Consider the following 21,784-nt stretch of genomic DNA (forward strand, 5'->3'; position numbering starts at 1 on the left):
TGATAAGAGCAGTCAGTCCGGTATGAGCCTGCGTGATATGCTGGAGATCAAGACAGATTTAACCCTTTCCCAGCTGCGCACAATTCTGAAAGGCCATTATAAGGAAGAAAGCTCAACAGACCTGTATCATCGACTGATAAACATCACTCAAGAGAGCCGTGAGTCACCACAAAACTTCCTATTCCGTGCCATTGAGCTGAAGGAAAGACTTTTAGCTGCTGCTCGAGAACCGGATGGAGAAGAATCGTACAGCCCTGATCTCATACAGAGAAGATTCCTGCGCAGCACTAGGAACAGGGTTATCAAACGATCACATTAAGTATCAGTTAAAAACCTGCCTTGATGATCCTAAAATCACAGATGAGGTTCTCATCACAGCTATGAACGAAGCTGCAAGTCTTGAGTCGCGAACGACAGCAAAAGTTCAAGAAAAATGCCAACATCAAAGAAACTAAAGTCAGTGAGGTTCCAGTAGAACTACGTCAAAGTCAAGAGAGAATGGGTTATGCTGTTGGAGGTAAAGAACAGTCCACATGCACACAATTAAAAGCTTTGAAAACTCCACAAGTCATGGACAAGAAAGACTCTGAGCTCTATGAGGTCGTTAAACAGCTGAAAGAGGAGATCGGAGAAATGAAGAAGCGATGAGTACTTACCGTTCCACGCAGCCCAGAGAAAGGAAGCGAGGATGCCGTGGATGTCAAGATGATGGCAGAGGTGACCAGTGTGATCATTGCTTTAAATGTGGGCAAAGTGGACATCTTTCCAGAGGGTGCAGGGGACCACCTGCAGGAAGAACAGAAAGAGGACACTCAGCTAGCAGTATGGTGGTAACAACTCACACTACATCATCACTGTGGCCAGAACATCAACGTGAACTCCTGTGTGACAGCATTAAGCAGCTGGAAGCTCAGGAAGCAGCGAGCGAAAGGAGAGCCCCTGCAGCATATCAGATCCATAACTGCTAATCAGCTGTCCACCAAACGTAATGCACAGTTATTGAATTTGATCTGAGAAAAATGTATGGTGAACTGTTTCTTCGATGGGGTAGCAACAAAAGCGCTATGGGATACTGGCTCACAAGTCTGTCTCATGAATGAAAAGTGGAGAAAAGAACATCTCCCACACACAATACTACGTGGCCTTGAAGAGATCCTAGGCCCTGGAACCCTCACCGGTCGAGCAGTGAATCAAACAGTGATCCCGTTTGAAAGCTGGGTCGAAGTGACATTCAAGCTGGGAACAGACAAAACCACACCTTTGGAACTGGAGGTACCGGTTTTAGTATGTGGTGACGATGAAGTGGCAGAGGAGCCCATCATTGGTTACAATGTCATTGAGTACCTGTTGAACAGTGGTGTCGAGCGACCTACCAAAGTAAAGACCAAAGCCATGAGTACTGCACTGTCCTGTGACTGCAAGAAAGCTGAGGTTTTGCTGAACTTAGTGAGAAGCCAAGGCGAAAGGTTCAGCGATGGAGTAGCGAAAGTAGGACGGTCAGTAACAAAGATTCCTGCCAAACAGACTAGAGCTGTCAAATGTTGCATTAAAACGGGCCCTTTGCTATCTGATCAAGATGCTCTTTTTGTGCCGGATGAGTGCTGTGAAGTGGCCAGATGGATTGAGGGTGGAGGAAAACATCGTCGGCCTCCAGAGAGGGACATGTTCACGTATCTGTATCCCTGTGATCAATGATACTACTCATGACATCGACCTGCCTCCACGGGCAGTTCTGGGCCATATCCAGCGAGTAAAAGCCATCTACCCCGCCGAAGTGAGACCGGTGACCGCTCAGAAAGAGGTTGCATGTGCGACTGTTGCACACACCAGCCAAAGCCGGTTCCAAAAGGCGGTGAACAAGTCAGCCAATCTACAGAAAACGCAAATACAACGCCAACGGCTAAAAAAAATAACCTATGGGACCCTCCTGTATGCGTTGATCACTTAAAACCTGAACAGCAGCAGAAAGTGAAGCAGCTTTTAAGGGATGAGAGTGGTGCTTTTGCTTATGATGACAGCGAGGTAGGATGTATTCCATCTCTCCAGCTAAAAATCCGCCTCCATGATACCACATTAGGTGAAGCACACATACATGTCCGTCCCGAAGCCACTTCGCAGAGAGGTTAAAGAATACCTGGAGGATCTGTTAAATAAGGGGTGGATTACTAAATCTAAGTCACCATATTCTTCACCAGTAGTCTGTGTGCGTAAGAAAGATGGAACTCTCCGCCTCTGCTGTGACTATAGGGAGTTAAACAAGAAATCCATTCCAGATAGACACCCTATTCCCCGCATACAGGACATGCTCGACAGCTTGGCAGGCAACACCTGGTTTTCAGTCCTTGATCAAGGCAAAGCCTATCACCAGGGTTTTGTAGAGGAATCCAGCCGACCTCTCACTGCGTTCATTACACCGTGGGGACTATATGAATGGGTGAGGGTCCCTTTCGGATTGTCAAATGCACCTGCTGAATTCCAAAGGAGCATGGAGGAGTGCCTGAGAGAATTGCGTGATGAGGTATGTCAACCATATTTGGATGATAATTTAGTTCATTCTAAAACATTTGATGATCATCTTCAGGACCTTAGAAAAGTGCTGCAGTGTTATCAGAACCATGGTGTCAAGCTAACGCCTCGAAAATGTGAAGTGTTCGAAATCAGGTACGATTCCTAGGGAGGCTGGTGACAAAAGATGGGTACACGATGGACCCGGCTGACGTTGCTCCTGTCCAAGCACTGAAAGAAAGGACCCCTAAGACAGTTGGTGAGGTGAGAAAGTTGTTAGGATTCCTCTCCTACTACCGGTCATACATTGGAAACTTTTCCCGCAAGGCCGCACCTCTTTATCTGCTGCTCGCTGAAAAAAGACACCAACAGGGAAAGTACAGATGAAGCGGAAAGGAAAAGGGAAACATGGCCAAGGACAGCTTGCGTCATCACATCCAGTCACGTGGACAGATGAACATCAAAAGGCCCTCTGTGAGTTAATTGACTATTTATCTAACCCACCGGTGCTGGGATATCCAGATCTGGATGAACCTTTTGTACTCCATTGCGACGCTTCACAGGAAGGCCTTGGTGCGGTGCTTTATCAAAGACAAAGAGGCAAGTTAGTGGTAATAGCGTATGGATCAAGAACCCTAACCCCTCCTGAGAAAAACTACCATCTTCACTCAGGAAAGTTGGAGTTCTTGGCCATGAAGTGGGCTATATGTGAACGGTTCAGAGACTATGTCTATCATGCACCATCATTCATTGTGTACACGGACAATAACCCTCTCACATATGTGATGTCAACCGCCAAGTTAAATGCCACAACGTACAGGTGGGTAGCGGAACTTGCTGACTTTCGATTTACCATCAAATACCGCCCAGGAAAGTCAAATGGGGACGCGGATGGCTTGTCGCGTATGCCGTTGCATATGGAACAGTACATGAAAACCTGTTCAGAAGAAGTGCACCCTGAAGTCATAGTCAGCTTATCTCAGTCAGCGGTAGTACAGAGTCTGGAGAGAGGGCCGTGGTTGTGTCCACTTACAATTGAAACTGCGTTGTCGGGAGAACAGGAGGAGGAGCTGTTCACTGCAGTTGCAGAGATCCCCAAGGAGGTACTGAGAAAAGACCAAGAGGAAGACCCTGATATCAGAGAAGCCGTTACATACCTAAAAGTGAAACCGCGGCCTGTGAACAGAAGTCAGGGTAGAGAGGTTCGGGGACTGATGAGGGAAAGAGTAAAATTATACCTGGATGAACATGGTCTCTTGTTTCGGAAAACAGCCACTCGTCATCAGTTGGTATTGCCTCGGAGATACCATGAGCTCGTTTATAAGGAGTTGCATCAAGACATGGGCCACCTGGGAGCAGAAAGGGTGCTGAACTTAATCAGAGATCGATTTTATTGGCCCCACATGCAAAAGGAAGTGGAACACTATGTCACACGTGTTTGTAGTTGCTTGAGAAGCAAGCGTCCAAACAAACTGACCCGAGCTCCTCTGATAAACATCACCACCACTTACCCATTTGAGCTGGTCTCTATTGATTTTCTGCATCTAGAGAAGTGTAAGGGAGGTTATGAATACATTTTAGTTGTGATGGACCACTTTACGCGCTCAAGCAGGCGTACGCATGCAGAAACAAGAGTGCCAAGACAGCGGCTGAGAAGGTGTTCGGGGACTTTGTTTTGAAGTTTGGGTTCCCGACAAAACTGCATCACGACCAAGGCAGGGAGTTTGATAACAAACTGTTTTCAAAGCTGCAAGAGTACAGTGGTGTGCAAGGCTCCCACACGACACCGTATCACCCGCAGGGGAACGGTCAAGTTGAGCGGTTTAATCGGACTTTGCTAGCAATGCTGAGGACCCTACCGGAAACCGCCAAAGCCGACTGGAAGACATCACTTGCAAAAGTTGTGAATGCATACAACTGTACAAAAAGTGAGGCGACAGGGTTTGCTCCCTATTATCTCCTGTTCGGCCGTACTCCTAGACTGCCCATTGATATCATGTTCGGCGTACCAGCAAAGGACCAAAGCTCCTCTTACCATGACTATGCTGAGGATTGGAGGAAGAGAATGACAGAAGCTTACAAGTTAGCCTCAAGAGTGTCACATAAAGAGAAGAAAAGAGGTAAAGCTTTGTATGATAAGAAAGTACACGGAGCTGAACTGATCCCTGGGAACAGAGTACTTGTTCGAACTTCAAGGAAAAAGGTGGACCTGGGAAGCTTCGATCATTTTGGGAAGAACAAGTTTATGTCGTCACCAAGAGGAAGTACCAGGACAGTCCAGTATATGAAGTTCGACCTGAACATGGGAAAGGGAAAACAAGAATACTACACAGGAACCTACTGTTACCGTGTGACTACTTACCTGTACAGAGAGAATACTTACCTGGAAGACCTGAAAAGAAAACAAGAAAAGAGGCGAGAATGGAAAAACATCGACACAGCAAAATCAAACATTCTGTGACAGTTCAGATGGTGAGGATGATTGGAAATGCCTGGTTGGAGTGCCAGTCGACAAGGAGAGTCGGAGCGCCAGAAATGGTTTACAGCCAAAACCTCCAGAACCTCATTCAGAAGACATGGTGATGCTGAACGATGCAGAACCCGAGGTGGAACATGAACAAGGTGCAGGACAGGGAGAAGATGATGTGTCACTCTACAGAGAAGAGGCTGAAGAAACTGGTGATGCCGAAGAAAGTGATGGGGAGCCTCCTTCAACACCTGTCTGCAAAAGAGTATATCCTTTGAGAAACAGAAAACAAAAGAAAATGTTTACTTACCATACTCTAGGCCAGCCTAGTATCGAAGATGGGTAAACTGCTGAATTAAATCACAGTAATTAGTTCTAGTTAAAATGGTAAGAAGTTAAAATAAGACCAGAATAAGATTGAGTTCATATTTTTGTTTTAAAGAAGAAAAAGTTACCATAACATTCCAGAAGAAAACATAAAGTAAATTGTTTCAATGGTGTAAGGTTAAATTCCTTCAGTGAAAGTACAGATTCCTGTTGATAAACAGCGATGGTGGTAGAAGATCATGGTGCACAATGATGTTTGCTACAAACACACTGCATGGAAAAGGAGATACATGTTGTGTGTCGGGTGACAGTATAGCACGAGTACTAAAACTGTTGTATCACTGACTCCTACCAAAGAAATTATCTACGGGTAGATAACCAGCAATTTATTCTGAGAATGTCGGGACTACATTCTGTTTTGTAGGGGAGAATGTGGGGAAATCTAGAATATACATTGATAGAATAGTATAATTGTTATAAAATAATTGTGAGTTAAAAGCTAGACCCCCATGTAATAGTTTTTTGTCATTTCAGTTATTTGATTAATAATGGTTATTTAATTATTCAGTACCTGCATGTCAACTTGTAGTATACAGCTATGTGATGGGTGTCCAGTGGGTGGCAGTAAGCCAGAGGAATACCCCCGGAGAAAAACCTAGAAGAGGAAAAAGAAAAGTTAGTTCACGCGAGGTTTTGAACGGGGCTATGAGTATTGAGTTATGTTGTACTGTGTGGTACGGAGCTGTTGCGAATGACGCTGGCTGAATAAAAGAACCCAACCAATTCACACGCTTGTTCATTCATTCAAGTGTGCTACACTTAACAATAAGATTTAATTTGTTAACATTAGTTAATGTATTAGGTATTATGAACAAACAATGAACAATATATTTTTTACAGTATTAATTAATCTTTGTTGAAGCTACACTATGTAAGATGTAATAATGAATTGAAATTTTCATTAATGAGCAAGTACACCAACAATCTCTCTTCCAATGCATGTATTTGCTCCCCCCTGATTCACTATGGTAAGCCTATAATAATGATTTATATTTCAGAGCTGTTGGGATGGATTTGGCGGGAATTTGCATACTTCCGTCAGTCATCCATGCGTGTTTATGCCATATGCTACTTACCTGCTAATAAGACATCCCTCTTTTTCTTCCTTTCGTTATTTATTGATCTATTTTGTTGAAGGGAGGGGGTGAGTTTTGTTGTTGTTAGTGACATTCGCTCTGATAAGTTGATCAGCTTTGACCATGGTTACACTGGTGGCATTCAAACCATCAGATTCTTCCACGCAGAAGAGCAGAGCCAAAGCCATACTGACGTAATTACCAATAAAGTAACTTGCAGTTCCATGCTTCAACCGCTAGAGGACAAAAAGTTACATTTTGAGCTTTATGTTAGTTAATACAGATACAGGTGCATTAACTAAAGTGAACTACCCCACTGTACATAGACGGTGTGCCATCACATGAGGAGTTCAATGTCTAAAGAGGAGAAAATACCAGGAGGTTAAAGTGTCATTTGTCAAGTGTCTCTTGGATTAATGGGAGGGAGGTGGGCCGGTGAGGGGCCTGTTGACTACGCCACAATTCTCCTTTATATCTCTCGTGAAATGCAAAGAAATTGGTGAGGCTGTGACCTCTGACCATACCTCAATGAGGATGTGAGTTCAAGTTTAGCACGCTTGGTTGACTAGTGGCACTGGTGAAATGTAATGTGAAGGGATGAATCCACTCAGTTGTCAGCTTTGATGTTTGAGCTTTGAGCATGATTGAATGCAAAATGTAAAATGGCCAAATGTAAGTTACTTGATATTACTTCTGTAGCTGTATTGAATGTCAACATTAAATTCTGAACATTTGTATAAAAGCAGTATCTTGCTTAAAACTTGCTTTTTTCTGATTTAAAAAGTTTTACCTTTAAAGAAATTAATAGTAATTATGAAACATACATTTAAAATCGTTACCACTCATGTGAGATTAAGAGTTTAATCATATCAGAAACTTTAGAAAAGTTATTTTATTCTACATGGAGAGGCCCCCCTCAAGGGGGCAGCCATGTTAGCATCACATGACCATCTGAATACTACTTGCTTACTTTCAGGATATGCCATGTTATTGGACACTTTCATTCATGGATTTAGTCAATCCTGGTTTACTGTGCAGTAGTGGCGGGCCGTGTATTTACAGTCTACGCTTTCAGTGTGATTCATGCCATTAAGAAAACACAGTTTCACAATGAATAAGACACCCTATGCCTTTGAGCATCATACATTATGTTGCAGCTAACTAGTAATACCAATTCATATTTTAAAAACACGCCCACACATGAAAGCCAAAACTTGAAACGAGACTTAATGCTCCAAGCAAGCCTAATTTTAACTGTAGCATGACTGTTTTGTGAAATGAACTTCACATTCAAAAATCTTAATTTTTCATATTAATCTATCAAGGAGGATTATAATACCTGGAAAAATCGATCTAAAAATATTTGCGATTTAAATGTTGCTTACAATAAATTTTGTGGTTATGCTGCGTTCCATTCAAGTTGGATGAGGGATATTCCTACTTGGTATCTCCGACATAAATGCATTCCATTTCCCGATATTCGGAAGGATTTAGTTGATCATTCATTTGCACTGTTGAGGAATGGGGTGGAGCTCAGACTCACGTGCTGCTTCGGGCATGCAATTTGTGAAACAGTTGTCACACAATGCTTGTAAGCTTCAAGGAATAAATTCTGACTGAACAAACTTTTAGTTTTTCTCGATTTGTTTGTAGATTAATTAAGAGTGGAAAGTGATTAAAAATACATAGGCAAAAATGCGATAGAGAATGTTTATTTTGCATGTTAGGCCAGCAGAAAAGGCTTTGCTGGCCATGAGAATTCGCCACTGCTGCGCATAGTGAATTTCTACAATGGCAGTGGTAACTGAAAACTTTTGTGTTTGAAGGATCCAGCACCCATGCCACTAGGTGCCAGTATAAGCCACTTTGACATACTTAAAAAAATTACTTAGTGCACCTTTCATTTACAATAAAATTTAGCACTGTTAGTAAGGAAAAAATATTTGGAAAGAACATGGCAAAGTGATATCGAACTATAATGTGTTCAACAAACCTGAAAATACTACATAGCCGTGCAGCTATAGAGTGTTAATCAACATTCTTGGAACATGTGCCAACCAATCAGAACCAAGAATTCTACAATGCCGTGGTAAAATGTGATATAAAACAGAATCGACTTACCAGGATATTTGCAATGAGTTGCATATGAGGGATGTAATCTATACCAAATCCCCAGGCTTCCATGGTTGGATGCATAAATATTTAATTTTCTAAGTGAAGAGACTAATGAATATAAATGACTGAAGTGAAGGTGCGTGTTTATTTAAAGAAAGTAATGTACGTTTACTACATGCAGAATTGGTCACACTGTCATACATAAATGTTTGTTGCATCCATCTCATATATAGCCCTTTTTCCATCTCCTTTTTGCATTGCAGTAGACTTCGGAAATGTGTTGAATGTAACATATTGTAGTGTCAAATACTGTATATTACTAAGGCTGTGATTTTGGAAGTGTTTCCAAGTTAACATTTTGCAGTAATTAGCAGTCTGAAGCAGTGAATTTAGGGAGGTGTTCAGTAGAAAGAAGCATCTGTTCAGACTTAATCATATTTGATCTATTCTTAGAGATGCTTGATCCGTGACAGATATGCAGATTTATGATGATAGATCAAGAACCATACTTTTCATATCATCTATATTTGTACTGAAGATTGATTACCATTCCAGCTAAACGTATGTTTTTTTGTTGTTTAACATATGCATGAGCTGTCAATGCAACGTCAAAAAATGTCAAAGACAAGGAGTAACTTTTTTAAGAGATTTGGTGAGTAACTTGTGTTTGTAATTTTTTGCCGTGAAACTATTTTCTCATCTTAATGTGCAGAGGCAACTAAAAGCTATTCTTAGTTTGATTTCCATGGAAAAAGTCACCAACTAAAACAACATGGGCTCAACCAACAGCATGAGTTTGGGGCAGAATTCAATGTTTGGCCACATAATGTAAGATGGGGAGAGTATTTGGGAAATCTTTTTGGAAACAGTCATGATTTTTACATTTACATTTAAATAACTGAATTACATATTAATGTGGCCAAAAAATTATTTGGGCCACACTTAAATCTGAAGTATGTAACTTTTTCTGTGTTAAAATCCTTTCTTCTATCCCAGCTTAATATGCAGAGACAACTATTAGTAAGCCATCTATAGGTAAATTTTCTCCAAAACTGTAAGCACAGTCTTGCTGAAGTGCTATGAAAATTGTTCTGTTTTAAAAGACCCGCTTAGACCCACCCCATTGACATTACTCAACCAATGGCATGAGTTGGGGGCGGGATTATCTCTTTGTTTGACTAACAGCAGACTAGAGGCCTGTCCCATGAAGTCGGTTTCGGTGGCTAGCCAGGTATGTTTTAGTTTAGTTTGCCTCAACCAGGTTTTAGGTACCATGAAAGTTGGTCGGCTTTTAGTAGTGTTCATCTCCATTGTAACTTTCGTAATCTAACCTAATCAGTAGCAGGTTTCGTTCTGGATTACAGATGGCTAACAGATGCTGAACCACTCAGCTGTGAGTAAAATGACATCTCTGCTACAATCAAGTCACTCCCCTGTGTCTCTTAAAGCACACTTTACAAATAACATCTTAGAAATCCACAAAATCGACTCTTCGTGATAAATTATTTATTTGAAAATCTAAATGTATCTCAGCAGATAGAGTGTTGTATTTTCTTGTATTTACCCTCTTTATAACATCTCTATAAACAATCTATAAAACAGCCAGTGAGATGGATTAATATGATTCCTGCAAAAATCAATAGTTTTTAAAATACTGAAAGCTCAAGATTGCTATGAAAATTGGTGAAAGCCATCCAAAACCCTTCTTTGTTTCATGGACGCGAGATGAACAGTATTGTACTTGAAGTTATAATAATAAGCAATATAAGCAGTACACAAAGCAGTACATATTTTATAAAAAGAACAAATACATCTTATTATTGCATACCAATTTTTTGCACACAGTATTTCAAGTACTCACTTTTTAATTAATACATAGTAGCCTTTTTTTTTAACTAAAGACAATGTAACATCAAGAAAGAGAGAAAACAAAACAAAACACAATGTTATTTTGAATAACCATATAATATAACCATTCACAACATATCTGACAAATGTAATTAATTAATTTACATGCTACATTTAATTTCAAATAAAGTGGAAAGAAAGTTAAGGCATCGCCTCCTTTTTAAATATTAAATGAGATAGGACATCATACCCTGTGTTTGAACTAATTTTGTTCAAAAATCATGAATCTGAAGGAAACAATCGATCTAAATTATTTTAAAATATTTTTAAGCAAATCCCATTTATGTTTACATTCCAGACTTTTATTATTAATTAATTATACATTTTATTTGCTATATTTCCTAAATCGTTGCTCTCCATCTTTGAAATTGTGGGGATTCTGGTTTAAGCCAATGTTCCCCTTCTGTCACTCACTCGATGTTGAGTCGGTGAAGTAACACTAGGGGTCTCTCTTGAGAGCCTCAGTTGCCTCTGAGCTTTGAGAAAAGGCTAATGAGAATTGGTGAACAGAATTTGCATGTCCCTCCCCCGGACATACAGGTATAAAAGGATGGAATCATGCATCTGTTTAGTCAGATTTTTTCTTCAGAGCCGATCGGTTGTGTGGCTAGCGACTGTGTGCTCTCGTTCTTGAGGCGCGCTGTCACTGAGACCGAGTCTAACTCCATGCTGAAAAAAGAGGGGGTGTGGGGAGTGGCTATGAGCGGCACCCTGACCCGAGGAACCAAATGACTAGACGTGAGGGGTGAGGGGGGGTACAGAAGTTTCCAGTCCAGCCTCGCTCTAATGGCAGCCCTGGAAAGCATAGCGGACATCCGCGCGTCAGCCTCAGACTGGGCGAGCAGACCCAAAGGTTGCCGCCCAGATTAGTCATCTGAGAGAAATTGGAGAGAAATCGGCCACATCCTGAAAAGGACGTTCGACGCCTGCTGTGTATTGCTCTTTTGTGAGTGAAAATAAACTCTTTTAGGATGGAAAACACTCTTTTAGACAGAAACGCTTTCGAAGCGCCCAGGGGCGTGGACTGCACAGCGTGCAGAGAGAGAGAGAACGCTGCTGGAAATGCGCCATAGATCCAACAGCAGTGCTCTGCCAACAGAGGTGAGTGGAACAATAGTGAGACTCAGGTTGCTGCTGAACAACCGCTCGCCCACTTCCCTTTATATCCATATGTCCGGGCCGGACATGAAAATTCTGTCTGCCAATTTCTCATTGGCCTTTTCTCAAGTTCAGAGGTACGAGGCTCCCAAGGAAGACCCCTTGTGTCACTACATTCGACACAATGTCAAGTGAGTGACAGAAGGGGAACTTGAAACTCTGAGGAAGAAGAACGGAGACGTTCCTGGAGACATTCCCTTTCAATTCAGTTCACTCAAAACTGCGGTAAACGCTTCTTTGGGGAGGCCCATCACAACGCACTTCACCGTATGTGACATCATACCCCCTGAGATATAAACACCTGAAAAACAATAGGAAGTCACAGGCCTACAAGACAGTGACTTATTAAATACAAATCTTCAAGTGTATGAATTAATTAATTACCCCACAAGTTAATCTCAGCCTGGAAATCTATATGAACCATATAAATTCATACAATCTAAATGTAACCCCTTCACAACCAAAGGTTGGCAAAGGAAATGCATTCTTTTTTTGGAGTGCTTGACTTCTAAATCAAATCAAATTAATTTATATAGCACTATACAAACTGTGATGTATACCAAAGTGGTGTAAAATCAAGATAATAAAAGGCAGAACATACACATAAACATTAACATATTCTAAAGGGGATAATTTTAACAACAGCCCATATACAGGTACAGGTTATAACAAAATATACATATACTGTATCAGGTAGCCTGCCCATAATAAAAGGGCCTGGGCTCACCTGCTGAGTGTTTGAACAATAAGCATTGTAGACAAAGAGGACTTGAAAGAGATGGACGCCACGTAGTGTTTGTGAGGACCAACGTACTGCAAAGCATTTGTCCATGCCTCTAGATGAATGTGCTTTCACACCAATAGGGCATCTCACACCCTGTGATACATAAGCAAGGGCACTCACATAAACGATCCAGTGATAGAACCTTTGCTTGGAGATGGACATGCTTGTGTACATCCTCCTTAACGAACAAAAAGCTGATCCGACAGACTAAAATGGTGGGTGCGCTCAACATCCATGTGTAATGCCTGCATAGGACACAATAAACAAATGCATCGACTGCTCCTCAACGGAATTAAAAGGTGGGGTTAAGAAGACTTGTAGGTGGACCACCTGAGCCCCAAAGGGCGTGGATGGAACCTTAGGCACAAAGCCTTCTTGGTTGATGGTGGCTTTTGAAAGACCCAGCCCAAATACCAAGCATGAGCTGGCAACCGACAGTGCCTACATATCACCCACATGTTTAACTGTGGCCAGAGCCAATAGGAGTGCGGTCTTAGAGAAAGCATACGCAACTCAACAAATTCCAATGTCTGAACAGGGGGCTTGTGAGTGCCTTCAGCACCTGGTGTAAATCCCAAGCTGGGACTGTAGCAGGGTGAGGGGGTTTAGGCACCTTGCTACATTGAGGAACTGAAAAATAGAATATGTCTGCCCATGGAGGAGCCAGCCTCCGGGGTGTGGTATGCCAACATAATTGCTACCTGAGCATTGATGTGGTGAGATCCGCATCCGGATCTCAGCTATGGAGCAGTTCACTGAGTCATCACTACGTGAAGAGCACCGATTTGTAAACACACACCACTTAGTACATAGAGGTATCTCATGGACAGTGCTGCAGAATGACATTCACCCCTGTGGGTCACGGCATTTATGTAAGCCACCACTGACATGTTGTCCAATAGAATCAGAATATGGTTATTCGCTACTTTGGGCACCTGCCTCACAGTGCACCTCAGCTGGCACTGAATTCATCCATGATTACTACCTTTAGCCATAAGACTTGTCCAAGCATGATGTGTTAAAAGGTTGGAGCTGTCCAAGGTGCTTAGCAGCCAGACAGTGGCGAGTTATGGAAATGTGCCCCTGGTGCCATGCATGCCGCTAGAGTTGGAGAGGTCTCATGCAAAAGAACTAACAGTGGCGGATGCTTTTCAACCAGTTTGACATTGCCATTTGTACAGCCTGGGCCTCAGAGTAGTAAATTCCAGTGCTCGCACAACAGGTCCTCTGATCTGGCTAATAATGGCCAAGAGTGTAAAGTAACGAATTACAAATACTCACGTTACTGTAATTAACTACTTTTCCCCAAGAATTGTACTTTTTTAAGTACTTTAAAAATTATATATGTAGGGCTCACAGTTTAGGAGCTGGTTTGGTTATTAGCAATAATTAATAATCATCATAGATAATTATGAATTATTAAAATCAATAGAACATTGATTAGAATCAATGTTAGCTTTTTAATTCTTTCAATCAACAATCATCAAATTTAATAGAATATCAATTATTATCAAAGATAATAATTTATTATTAAAATTAATTAAACACTGATTAGACTTAACACTAGCTTATTGATCCTTTAAATTCAACAATCATCAAAGATAATTGTCAATTATCAAAATCAATAGAATATTAATTAGGATTAATGTCCACGGGGCACCACCCTGGAATCAGGGACTAATAACCAGTCAATATTACAGTCTCAATATTAGATTGTTCTCTTAGGAAAATTGATGTCCGTAGATCATCAAGATTAAAAAGGGAACAACGAAGGGTTGAATTCGAGCACTGGCATCCCCTGCCAGCCTTTGACACATGTGTATGCAAAACAAACCAAAACACTTCTCTTTGAAATATAACAAAGTTTATTGATGCAGTAACATCAATTAATAATTAATACAATGCAGTTAATAAACTTCCGACTTACAACTACAAACTAAACAGTGACGTGATTAGATATGGTAACCAAAATAAGCCTATAACACATGAGAGGACGGTATGTGTGTGTGTGTGTGTGTGTGACACGCATAAAATGGCGGACGTGACTCTTGTGGAGAGTATGTCACGTGAAATTTCCGGCCAGAGAGTATGGCCGCGAATGTGGGCGGAGAGAAGCCGGTTAATGGCGTCTGCCCGTTTACAGCGTGTCTCCGCTTGCGATAATCTGGGGACAAAGCTGATCTTTATAACAAAGTTATCTACAAGCAAAATGTTTGTGAGGGGTCGCGCGCGCGTGCGCGCATGTGTGTGGTTAGTACGACAGAGAGAGAGAATAAAGTGGCGGCACTGAAGCCGGTTTCGCGATCGTGGGAGAGAAGGCAACTGTTAGTTTATCACTCAGAGACACGGTGAACGGCGCGTAACCCATCCCGAGGCCTTTGGTCCTTTATTGGATAAGCACAGTGTGCCGGTCTCATCCGCAATGGTGTAAATACACAACACACCAAACTCTCATTTGTGATAACAGTATGTTACATTAATACCTTGAGTATTATTAGCAATGGGGGGGGGACACCTGAGACTCGTAGTGACGGATTAATTTACAGCTGCTGTCAGACTCTATGTTATTATTATTCCTCACACGGTCGCAAGACGACATGTACATGAATCTGGCGTGGTGAGCTGGAACCTGCTTACGTCAGCTGTCACCGCTTGCGTCACGAAGTACCGCAACAGCCAATAGGAAAATTCAACTGCAGTAGCCACCGTTCAACCTGAAGAGGGCAGCACTCAGACATTTTTACACCATATATTGTAGAATTAAAACACTTTATACACAAATGTCAAATAAATTACTTGAATCAATGACCAGTACTAATAAAGCCCCATGCTTACAGATCATTAACTAAAAAAAGTTGGTTTAGAGTTTAGTTACCCTTTAATACCAACCAACTACATGCACAAAGGGGCGGGGTTCATACACCATTGCCAATCTCAGGATTGCCGTTATTGTACAAGGGCTTTAACTAAATTGTCGGAGAAGAAATTCACACAAAGTGTTTACTGCAAAGTCTAGTGAACTGAATAGAAAGGGAACTCCATTTGCTAAATCCATACCTTCAAAAGTGATATGATAGTGTGGGTGAGAAACAGAAAATGTACCAGCACTAAAGCTAACCTTTAGTGATATGTTTTGTGTAATGCATGATGGGAAATCAGAGCATTTGGAGCGAGAACAAGGTCTTTATTTTCATGTGAGCATTGACCTTTTCAAGTTCTTGTTGTTGTTTTGTTTACTCATTGATTCAATTCCGACAGAAGCAAGGCATGAGCTAGAGGCTTTCTTTTGTTCGAAAACAAGACTGTAACATTCGAGAGAGGTGGGGGACTCTCTTCTGGGGGACACAGATATGAAGTCGCTCAGACTGAAGTGCTTCTGTTTTTCCAGTAATAAATCAGTTTTCTGTCAGCAACTACTATGTATATTTTTTTAATACTAGAGACATTGTAAACAGGTGTCTAACATATGGCACACCACTTAGTATATGGCTTCTGAAGACTTGGAATATAGCACTCAAGTGTATAGTCATATAGCTGGGGTGGAAAAAGTACTGAAAAATAATATTCAACTAAAAGTACTGTTACTTCATAAAAGTGTAGTTTGAGTAGAGTGCCTGTCCTAAAAACTACTCAAGTAAGAGTAAAAGAGTAGCTCATTTAAAAGTACTCATGAGTAGTGAGTAATGAGTATTGAGTTGCGTTTTATAGTAAAAGCTCTGTGCTGCAATTTAAAAATGTAGTAATTTACATTCCCTTTTATGGCTGTTTGCCAGAAAAAAGTAATAAATATAGGTTGTTTTTAGGTGTTTATGATTGACAACTTTTAAAATACATCACTTATCTATGATACTATAAACACTACATAAATCTGATTTTTAAAAATAAATAAAAGGGCCACATGATTACAGAAATTAAAAGATGTTAAGTACTGTAGTGCATCTCCTCCTCATGGACTGCACCAGATTTGCCAGTTCTTGCTTTGAGATGTTTCCCATACTTCCACCAAGGCACTTGCAAGTTCCTGGACATTTATGAGGGGAATGACCCTAGCCCCCACCCTCCAATCCAACATGTCCCAGACGTGCTCAATGGGATTGATCTTCGCTGGACATGGAGGAACACTGACATTCCTGTCTTGCAGGAAATCACGCACAGAACGAACAGTATGGCTGGTGGCATTGTCATGCTGGAGGGTCATGTCAGGATGAGCCTGCAGGAAGGGTACAACATGAGGGAGGAGGATTGTGAGGTCTTCCTTGTAACACACAGCACTGAGATTGCCTGCATTGATAACAAGCTCAGTCCGATGATGCTGTGTCACACCACCCCAGACCATGATGGACCCTCCACCTCCAAATCGATCCCGCTCCAGAGTACAGGCCTCATTCCTTCAACGATAAACGTGAGTCCGACCATCACCCTTGTTGAGACAAAGCCGCGACTTGTCAGTGAAGAGCACCTTTTGCCAGTTCTGTCTGGTTCAGTGAAAGTGGGTTTGTGCCCATAGGCGACATTGTTGCCAGTGATGTCAGGTTAGGGCCTGCCTTACAACAGGCCTACAAGCCCTCAGTCCAGCCTCTCTCAGGCTATTGCAGACAGTCTGATCACTGATGGAGGGATTGTGCATTCCTGGTGTAACTTGGGAAGTTGTTGTTTTCATCCTGTCCCTGTCCCGCAGGTCTGATATTCGGATGTGCCGATCCTGTGCAGGTGTTGTTACAGTCTGCCACTGCGAGGACAATCAGCTGTCCTTTCTGTCTCCCTGTAGCACTGTCTTAGGCATCTCACAGTACAGACATTGCAATTTATTGCCCTGGCCACATCTGCAGTCCTCATGCCTCCATGCAGCATGCCTAAGGGCTCGATCACGTAGATGAGCAGGAACCCTGGGCATCTTTGTTTTGGTGTTTTTCAGAGTCAGTAGAAAGATCTCAGTTTTTATAACTGTGAAATTAATTGCCTACCATCTGTAAGCTGTTAGTGTCTTAATGACCGTTCCACAGGTGCATGTTTATTAATTGTTATTGGAAAAAATTGTTTAAACCCTTTACAATAGTTATTAGTAATAAAAGTTATTTAGATTTTCACAAAATTATCTTCAAAATACAGTGTCCTGAAAAAGGGATGTTTCTTTTTTGCTGAGTTTATCATATAACTTCTGAAGTCATGGATTGAACCATTGGAGTCTTATGGATTACTTTAATGCTGCTTTTATGTGCTTTTTGGAGCATCAAATTCCATCCAGCCATCCATTCACTTGTATTGTATGGAGCTGAAATTTCTTTTAAAAATCTTAATTTGTGTTCTGAAGAAAGTCATAGACAGATGGCCTGAGGGTGAGTAAATAAGAGAATTTTCTTTTTGTGTGAATTATTTCTTTGAGTAGCACATGGGGGGCCACATTGTCCTCCTTTTGAGATTCAATGTTCAACATTGATTTAGTTCTTGTATATTTTAAAACCAGAAATAGTTGTGTTCTCATTCTCATGCATGATGCACAATTTTCTGATGTTTGTGACTGGTGGAATATTCTGCTGAAGTATTGCTCTGCAAATGTTGATACTTTTCTGTCTTTATAAAGGCTAAGCATAATTATAAATTATTTTATCATCTCTACTTTCCTGGAAATGTATTATAGCAAGTAACAAACTCTCTACATCACGGGTCAGTATTATAAAAAATTTTATAAATAAATATGATTAAAAAAACATTATTATTAAACATGTCACTGTTTTATTCTATTACATTAATATTTCTAAATTATTCAGCCAAAAGTAGTGAGTGTTTTTCTCATTTTCTTGTTATTGTTGTTTGATTAATAGCCTTTATATTACATAGCCTACTAGACAGTGTGTCACGATCCCTGGTTGTCTGTTCCGTGTTTTCCGTATCACCGTCACCATGTTACTATCCCTGGTTGTCTGCCCCGCGTTTTCCGTGTCACCGTCACCATGTTCCACTCTGTCATTGTACACACCTGACTCTTGTTTGTATCCTCATGTGTCTGTGTATTTAAACCCTGCCTGTTCCTCCCTTACCTTCAGTGGTTAAATTGGCTTTTGTAGGGAGGGGGAGCCCTTATTTACGGTGAATGGTCATCATTAGTGGTGGAAATTTTGATTCTTTCCAGAGACTCGTTCATTTTTAGTTCGTTCACCAAAATGATTCGTTCAGATTCGTTCAATGATTCGTTCAGTTTTTTTTTTTCCATATTACACAAATACGTCAGCAGCAGGTGCGGCAAAATGTGTTGTTCAACTAACGTATTTACTTGTTACAAAATAAAAACTGATTTGACTTTATTAAAAATGGTGCCCTACTCATTAAATGGATAAAATAAGTCTAAATAAGTGATCAAAGTCTTTACACTCTTTTTATCTTTTAAATTACACTCTTTTCGAATGAAATCACAAGTGTTTTTTAATTTGTTTGCATACTAGGCAGGCTAGTTAACATTTTATTTGTTTGGTCAGAACGAGTTAAACAAGGAGTTATGTTCTGTATGTAAGATATGAATTGCGTGTGCACAGTACGGATACCTGCGCTTTGCATTCACTTTCTGCTGATTGATGAACTAGATTGACAGAATGGCCGACCTGGTACACGAACTGGGTATAGCAACCAGTTCGTTCAATTCGTTCACGAACGGGAGATCTCTCTCTCATTCAGACTCAAAACAGAGCAATATGATATTCATTCAGCAAAGTAGATCCAACCAATTACATGCCCCTTCTAAGCCAGAGCTGAAATGCTATTAGCTGACGTGAGTCACGTGACGCAAATGAGATGGAATGACGTGACGCAAATAATCAATACTCTAAATTTTTTTTATGTTTTACAGTTTTTAAACAAACAAAAGTGCATGACATGACTCAAACATATATATTTATTTTTTAAAGTATAAAACTGTTGAAACATAAAACAACAATAATAAAAATATATAATACAAAATGCACACAAAACACCAGTGCTTACACTAGTTACTATATAAATAGTCAGGTAAAGTGCAATGTATAATACAAAACAGGTAGTGCAAAACAACAAAAGTTCTTTTTTTAAACAGTATAAAATATAAAAACAGGTAAAAGTAGTGTAAAGTTAAATCAAGCTAAAACACAGTAGTGCAAAAATAATTTGCACTAAACAGCAAGTAAAGTTTACTTAGTAAACATTAGTGCAAATATAAACAGTAGTAAACAGTAGCTTATCCCTGTATAAAGTGCAAAAAAAACAGAGCAGCATGAAAAAAAGACCCTGCCATATAAGCAGGTATAACAACAACAGGATTATTCAAAGTTGGCATTCAAAAACATCAGCTGTCTTGCCTTAGCGGGGCTGATTCTGCTTCTTTTTTCAGAGATTATCTGTCCCATCTTGCTGAAAACTCTTTCTGATGGAACAGATGTTGCCACAATGCAAAGCCTTCCCAGCATAACTTGGGTCAGTCTGGGGTAAATCAGTGCCCGGTTTTGCCACCAGAGTAGTGGGTTGGAGGACCTTGGTTGAAGGGGCTCCTCTGAATATGACCGAACTTCCAAAACAGCCTCTGCTGAAGAACTTGTATTTGTCACAAGACCTGCAACTTGTTCATCGAAATCACCCCACAGTAAGCTTTCTTGTGTTTCTTGCGGTGCTGGTGCTGCTGCTGCCTGTTGCTGCTCTGGTTGATGTGCTGAGGAAGATCTCACTCTCCCAGCGGCATTTTTGAGTCTCTGGATGGCTTCATTTGCTGCATGATCATCTGAAAAGGCCATTTTTTTAAATCTTGGGTCCAGTGCAGACGCTTCTGAGAGCAGATGGTGAAATTCCACCTTGTGGAACCTGGTAGCCATATCTTTGGTAATTGCTTCAAGCATGTCCATTATAGGTTTTCTGAACCCTCCCGATCTCAGGTATCTTGTGCTTATTTTTTGGACACTCCGTGAAAGCAGGATCACCTTTGAGGCAGTCACATAGCTATAGGGAGCAAAAACAACATTTGAATTTAATAAATACAGTATAATAATCATTAATGAATAATATTAATTTCCCTGCATTACTGTGGCAATAACAATGCCACTTATAATTTATTTATTTTACAGTCTGCAAAAGCTGCTTGCAAAACATTGTTTTTTTTAATGTTATGCTAATAAGAGTCAAATTAAATTAAATTATTAAATTAAATTTGTTATAAGAATGATTGTTCTAAGAGTATTGTTACATACCTCTCACCACTGATTTCAATTGTGACTTCTTCAAATGGTTTTAAAACCTCACAGGCCTCTTCCATTTCTTTCCACTCATCCTGTGTCAGAATTTCCAGTCGAGAATTTACTAGTGCAAGTGTGGTGATGATGGCATCCTTGTTATCAAGAAATCTCTGTAACATATAAAATGTGGAGTTCCATCGTGTTGGGCAGTCCTGTTTCAGTTTTAACTCTGGCAAGCCCATCTGCTGCTGAGTTGCCTTGAGTTTTTCAGCTGCCACTGTGCTTCGGTGCATGTACTCCACAATTGCTTTAACCTTATTCAGTGTATTTTGGATTACATGGAGTCCACCCCTCACAATCAAATTAATTGTGTGGGCAAAACATGGCAGATGCTTCCATGAGGTTTTGTGAATGGCTAGGGTTATGTTGTGAGCATTGTCAGAGACACAAGCTACTATTTTGTCCGTTATGTTCCACTCTCTGGCAATTCTTAAAAGATTGTCGGCCAGATTATCTGCAGTGTGTCTTTCAGTAAATTCAAAACAATCTAACAGACATGTCTCCATTTTAAAATTGTCAATGAAGTGGCATGTAACTGACATGAAACCACATGTGGCCCTAGATGTCCAGCAGTCGGTTGTGAGGCAGACAGCCGATGCCTTGCCAACTTTGTCCATAATTTGTTCACGAACCTTTGAAAACATTTCTGGAATGATTGTTTTTGACAGGGTCTGCCTGCTGGGCAATATATAGGAGGGGTTTAAGGCCTTTGTAAATGCTTTGAAACCTCTGTCCTCCACAATGGAAAAAGGTTGTAGATCCAATGCAATCATCCTTGCCAGGTCCTCATCCACTTTCTTTTGTCTTAGTGGGTCAATTGGCCGAGCCACAAAATGTGTTAGGGTGGTCTATCCTGCCTGTCGTCTGTGTGGGACAGTTGTATGAGGTGTGCTGGCAGTGGCAGATGAGGTAGGAGGAGGTTGAGCAGTACTGGTACTGATGGATGTTCCAGGATCCTCAGCTTGTTCAGTTTCCCTTTGTGTCAGCTGCACAGTTGGATGCTTTACCTTTAGATGCCTGTTAAGGTTAGCTGTAGATCCTCCTTTAAAGGACAACTGTGTTTTACAAATTGTACACAAAGCCTGTGTTGGAGACACCTCATTAAAATAATTCCATAATACACTTCTCTTTCTGG

General features: G+C 40.8%; 1 protein-coding gene across 1 annotated transcript; it reads right to left on the reverse strand.

The window, feature by feature from the left end:
• Positions 1–19,686: 19,686 nt before the first annotated feature.
• Positions 19,687–21,454, reverse strand: LOC127650110 (E3 SUMO-protein ligase ZBED1-like). The gene is made up of 2 exons (XM_052135306.1): positions 20,605–21,454; positions 19,687–20,356 (listed from the first exon to the last, which is right to left on the reverse strand). The coding sequence occupies exons 1-2, from the start codon at positions 21,420–21,422 to the stop codon at positions 19,687–19,689; spliced, it is 1,488 nt and encodes a 495-aa protein (XP_051991266.1). The 5' UTR covers positions 21,423–21,454.
• Between the last annotated feature and the right edge of the window lie 330 nt (positions 21,455–21,784).

The sequence above is a fragment of the Xyrauchen texanus genome, chromosome 10 (assembly GCF_025860055.1).
Source record: "Xyrauchen texanus isolate HMW12.3.18 chromosome 10, RBS_HiC_50CHRs, whole genome shotgun sequence".
In the NCBI taxonomy this organism is placed as follows: domain Eukaryota; kingdom Metazoa; phylum Chordata; class Actinopteri; order Cypriniformes; family Catostomidae; genus Xyrauchen; species Xyrauchen texanus.

What these genes read in the sequence shown, in the direction of transcription:
- LOC127650110 (XM_052135306.1), bottom strand. Translation starts at nt 21,422, where the DNA reads ATGATTGCATTGGATCTACAACCTTTTTCCATTGTGGAGGACAGAGGT. An exon ending in ATTGAAATCAGTGGTGAGAG is followed by an intron (nt 20,357 to 20,604) that starts GTATGTAACAAT and finishes TGCTCCCTATAG; the next exon opens with CTATGTGACTGCCTCAAAGG.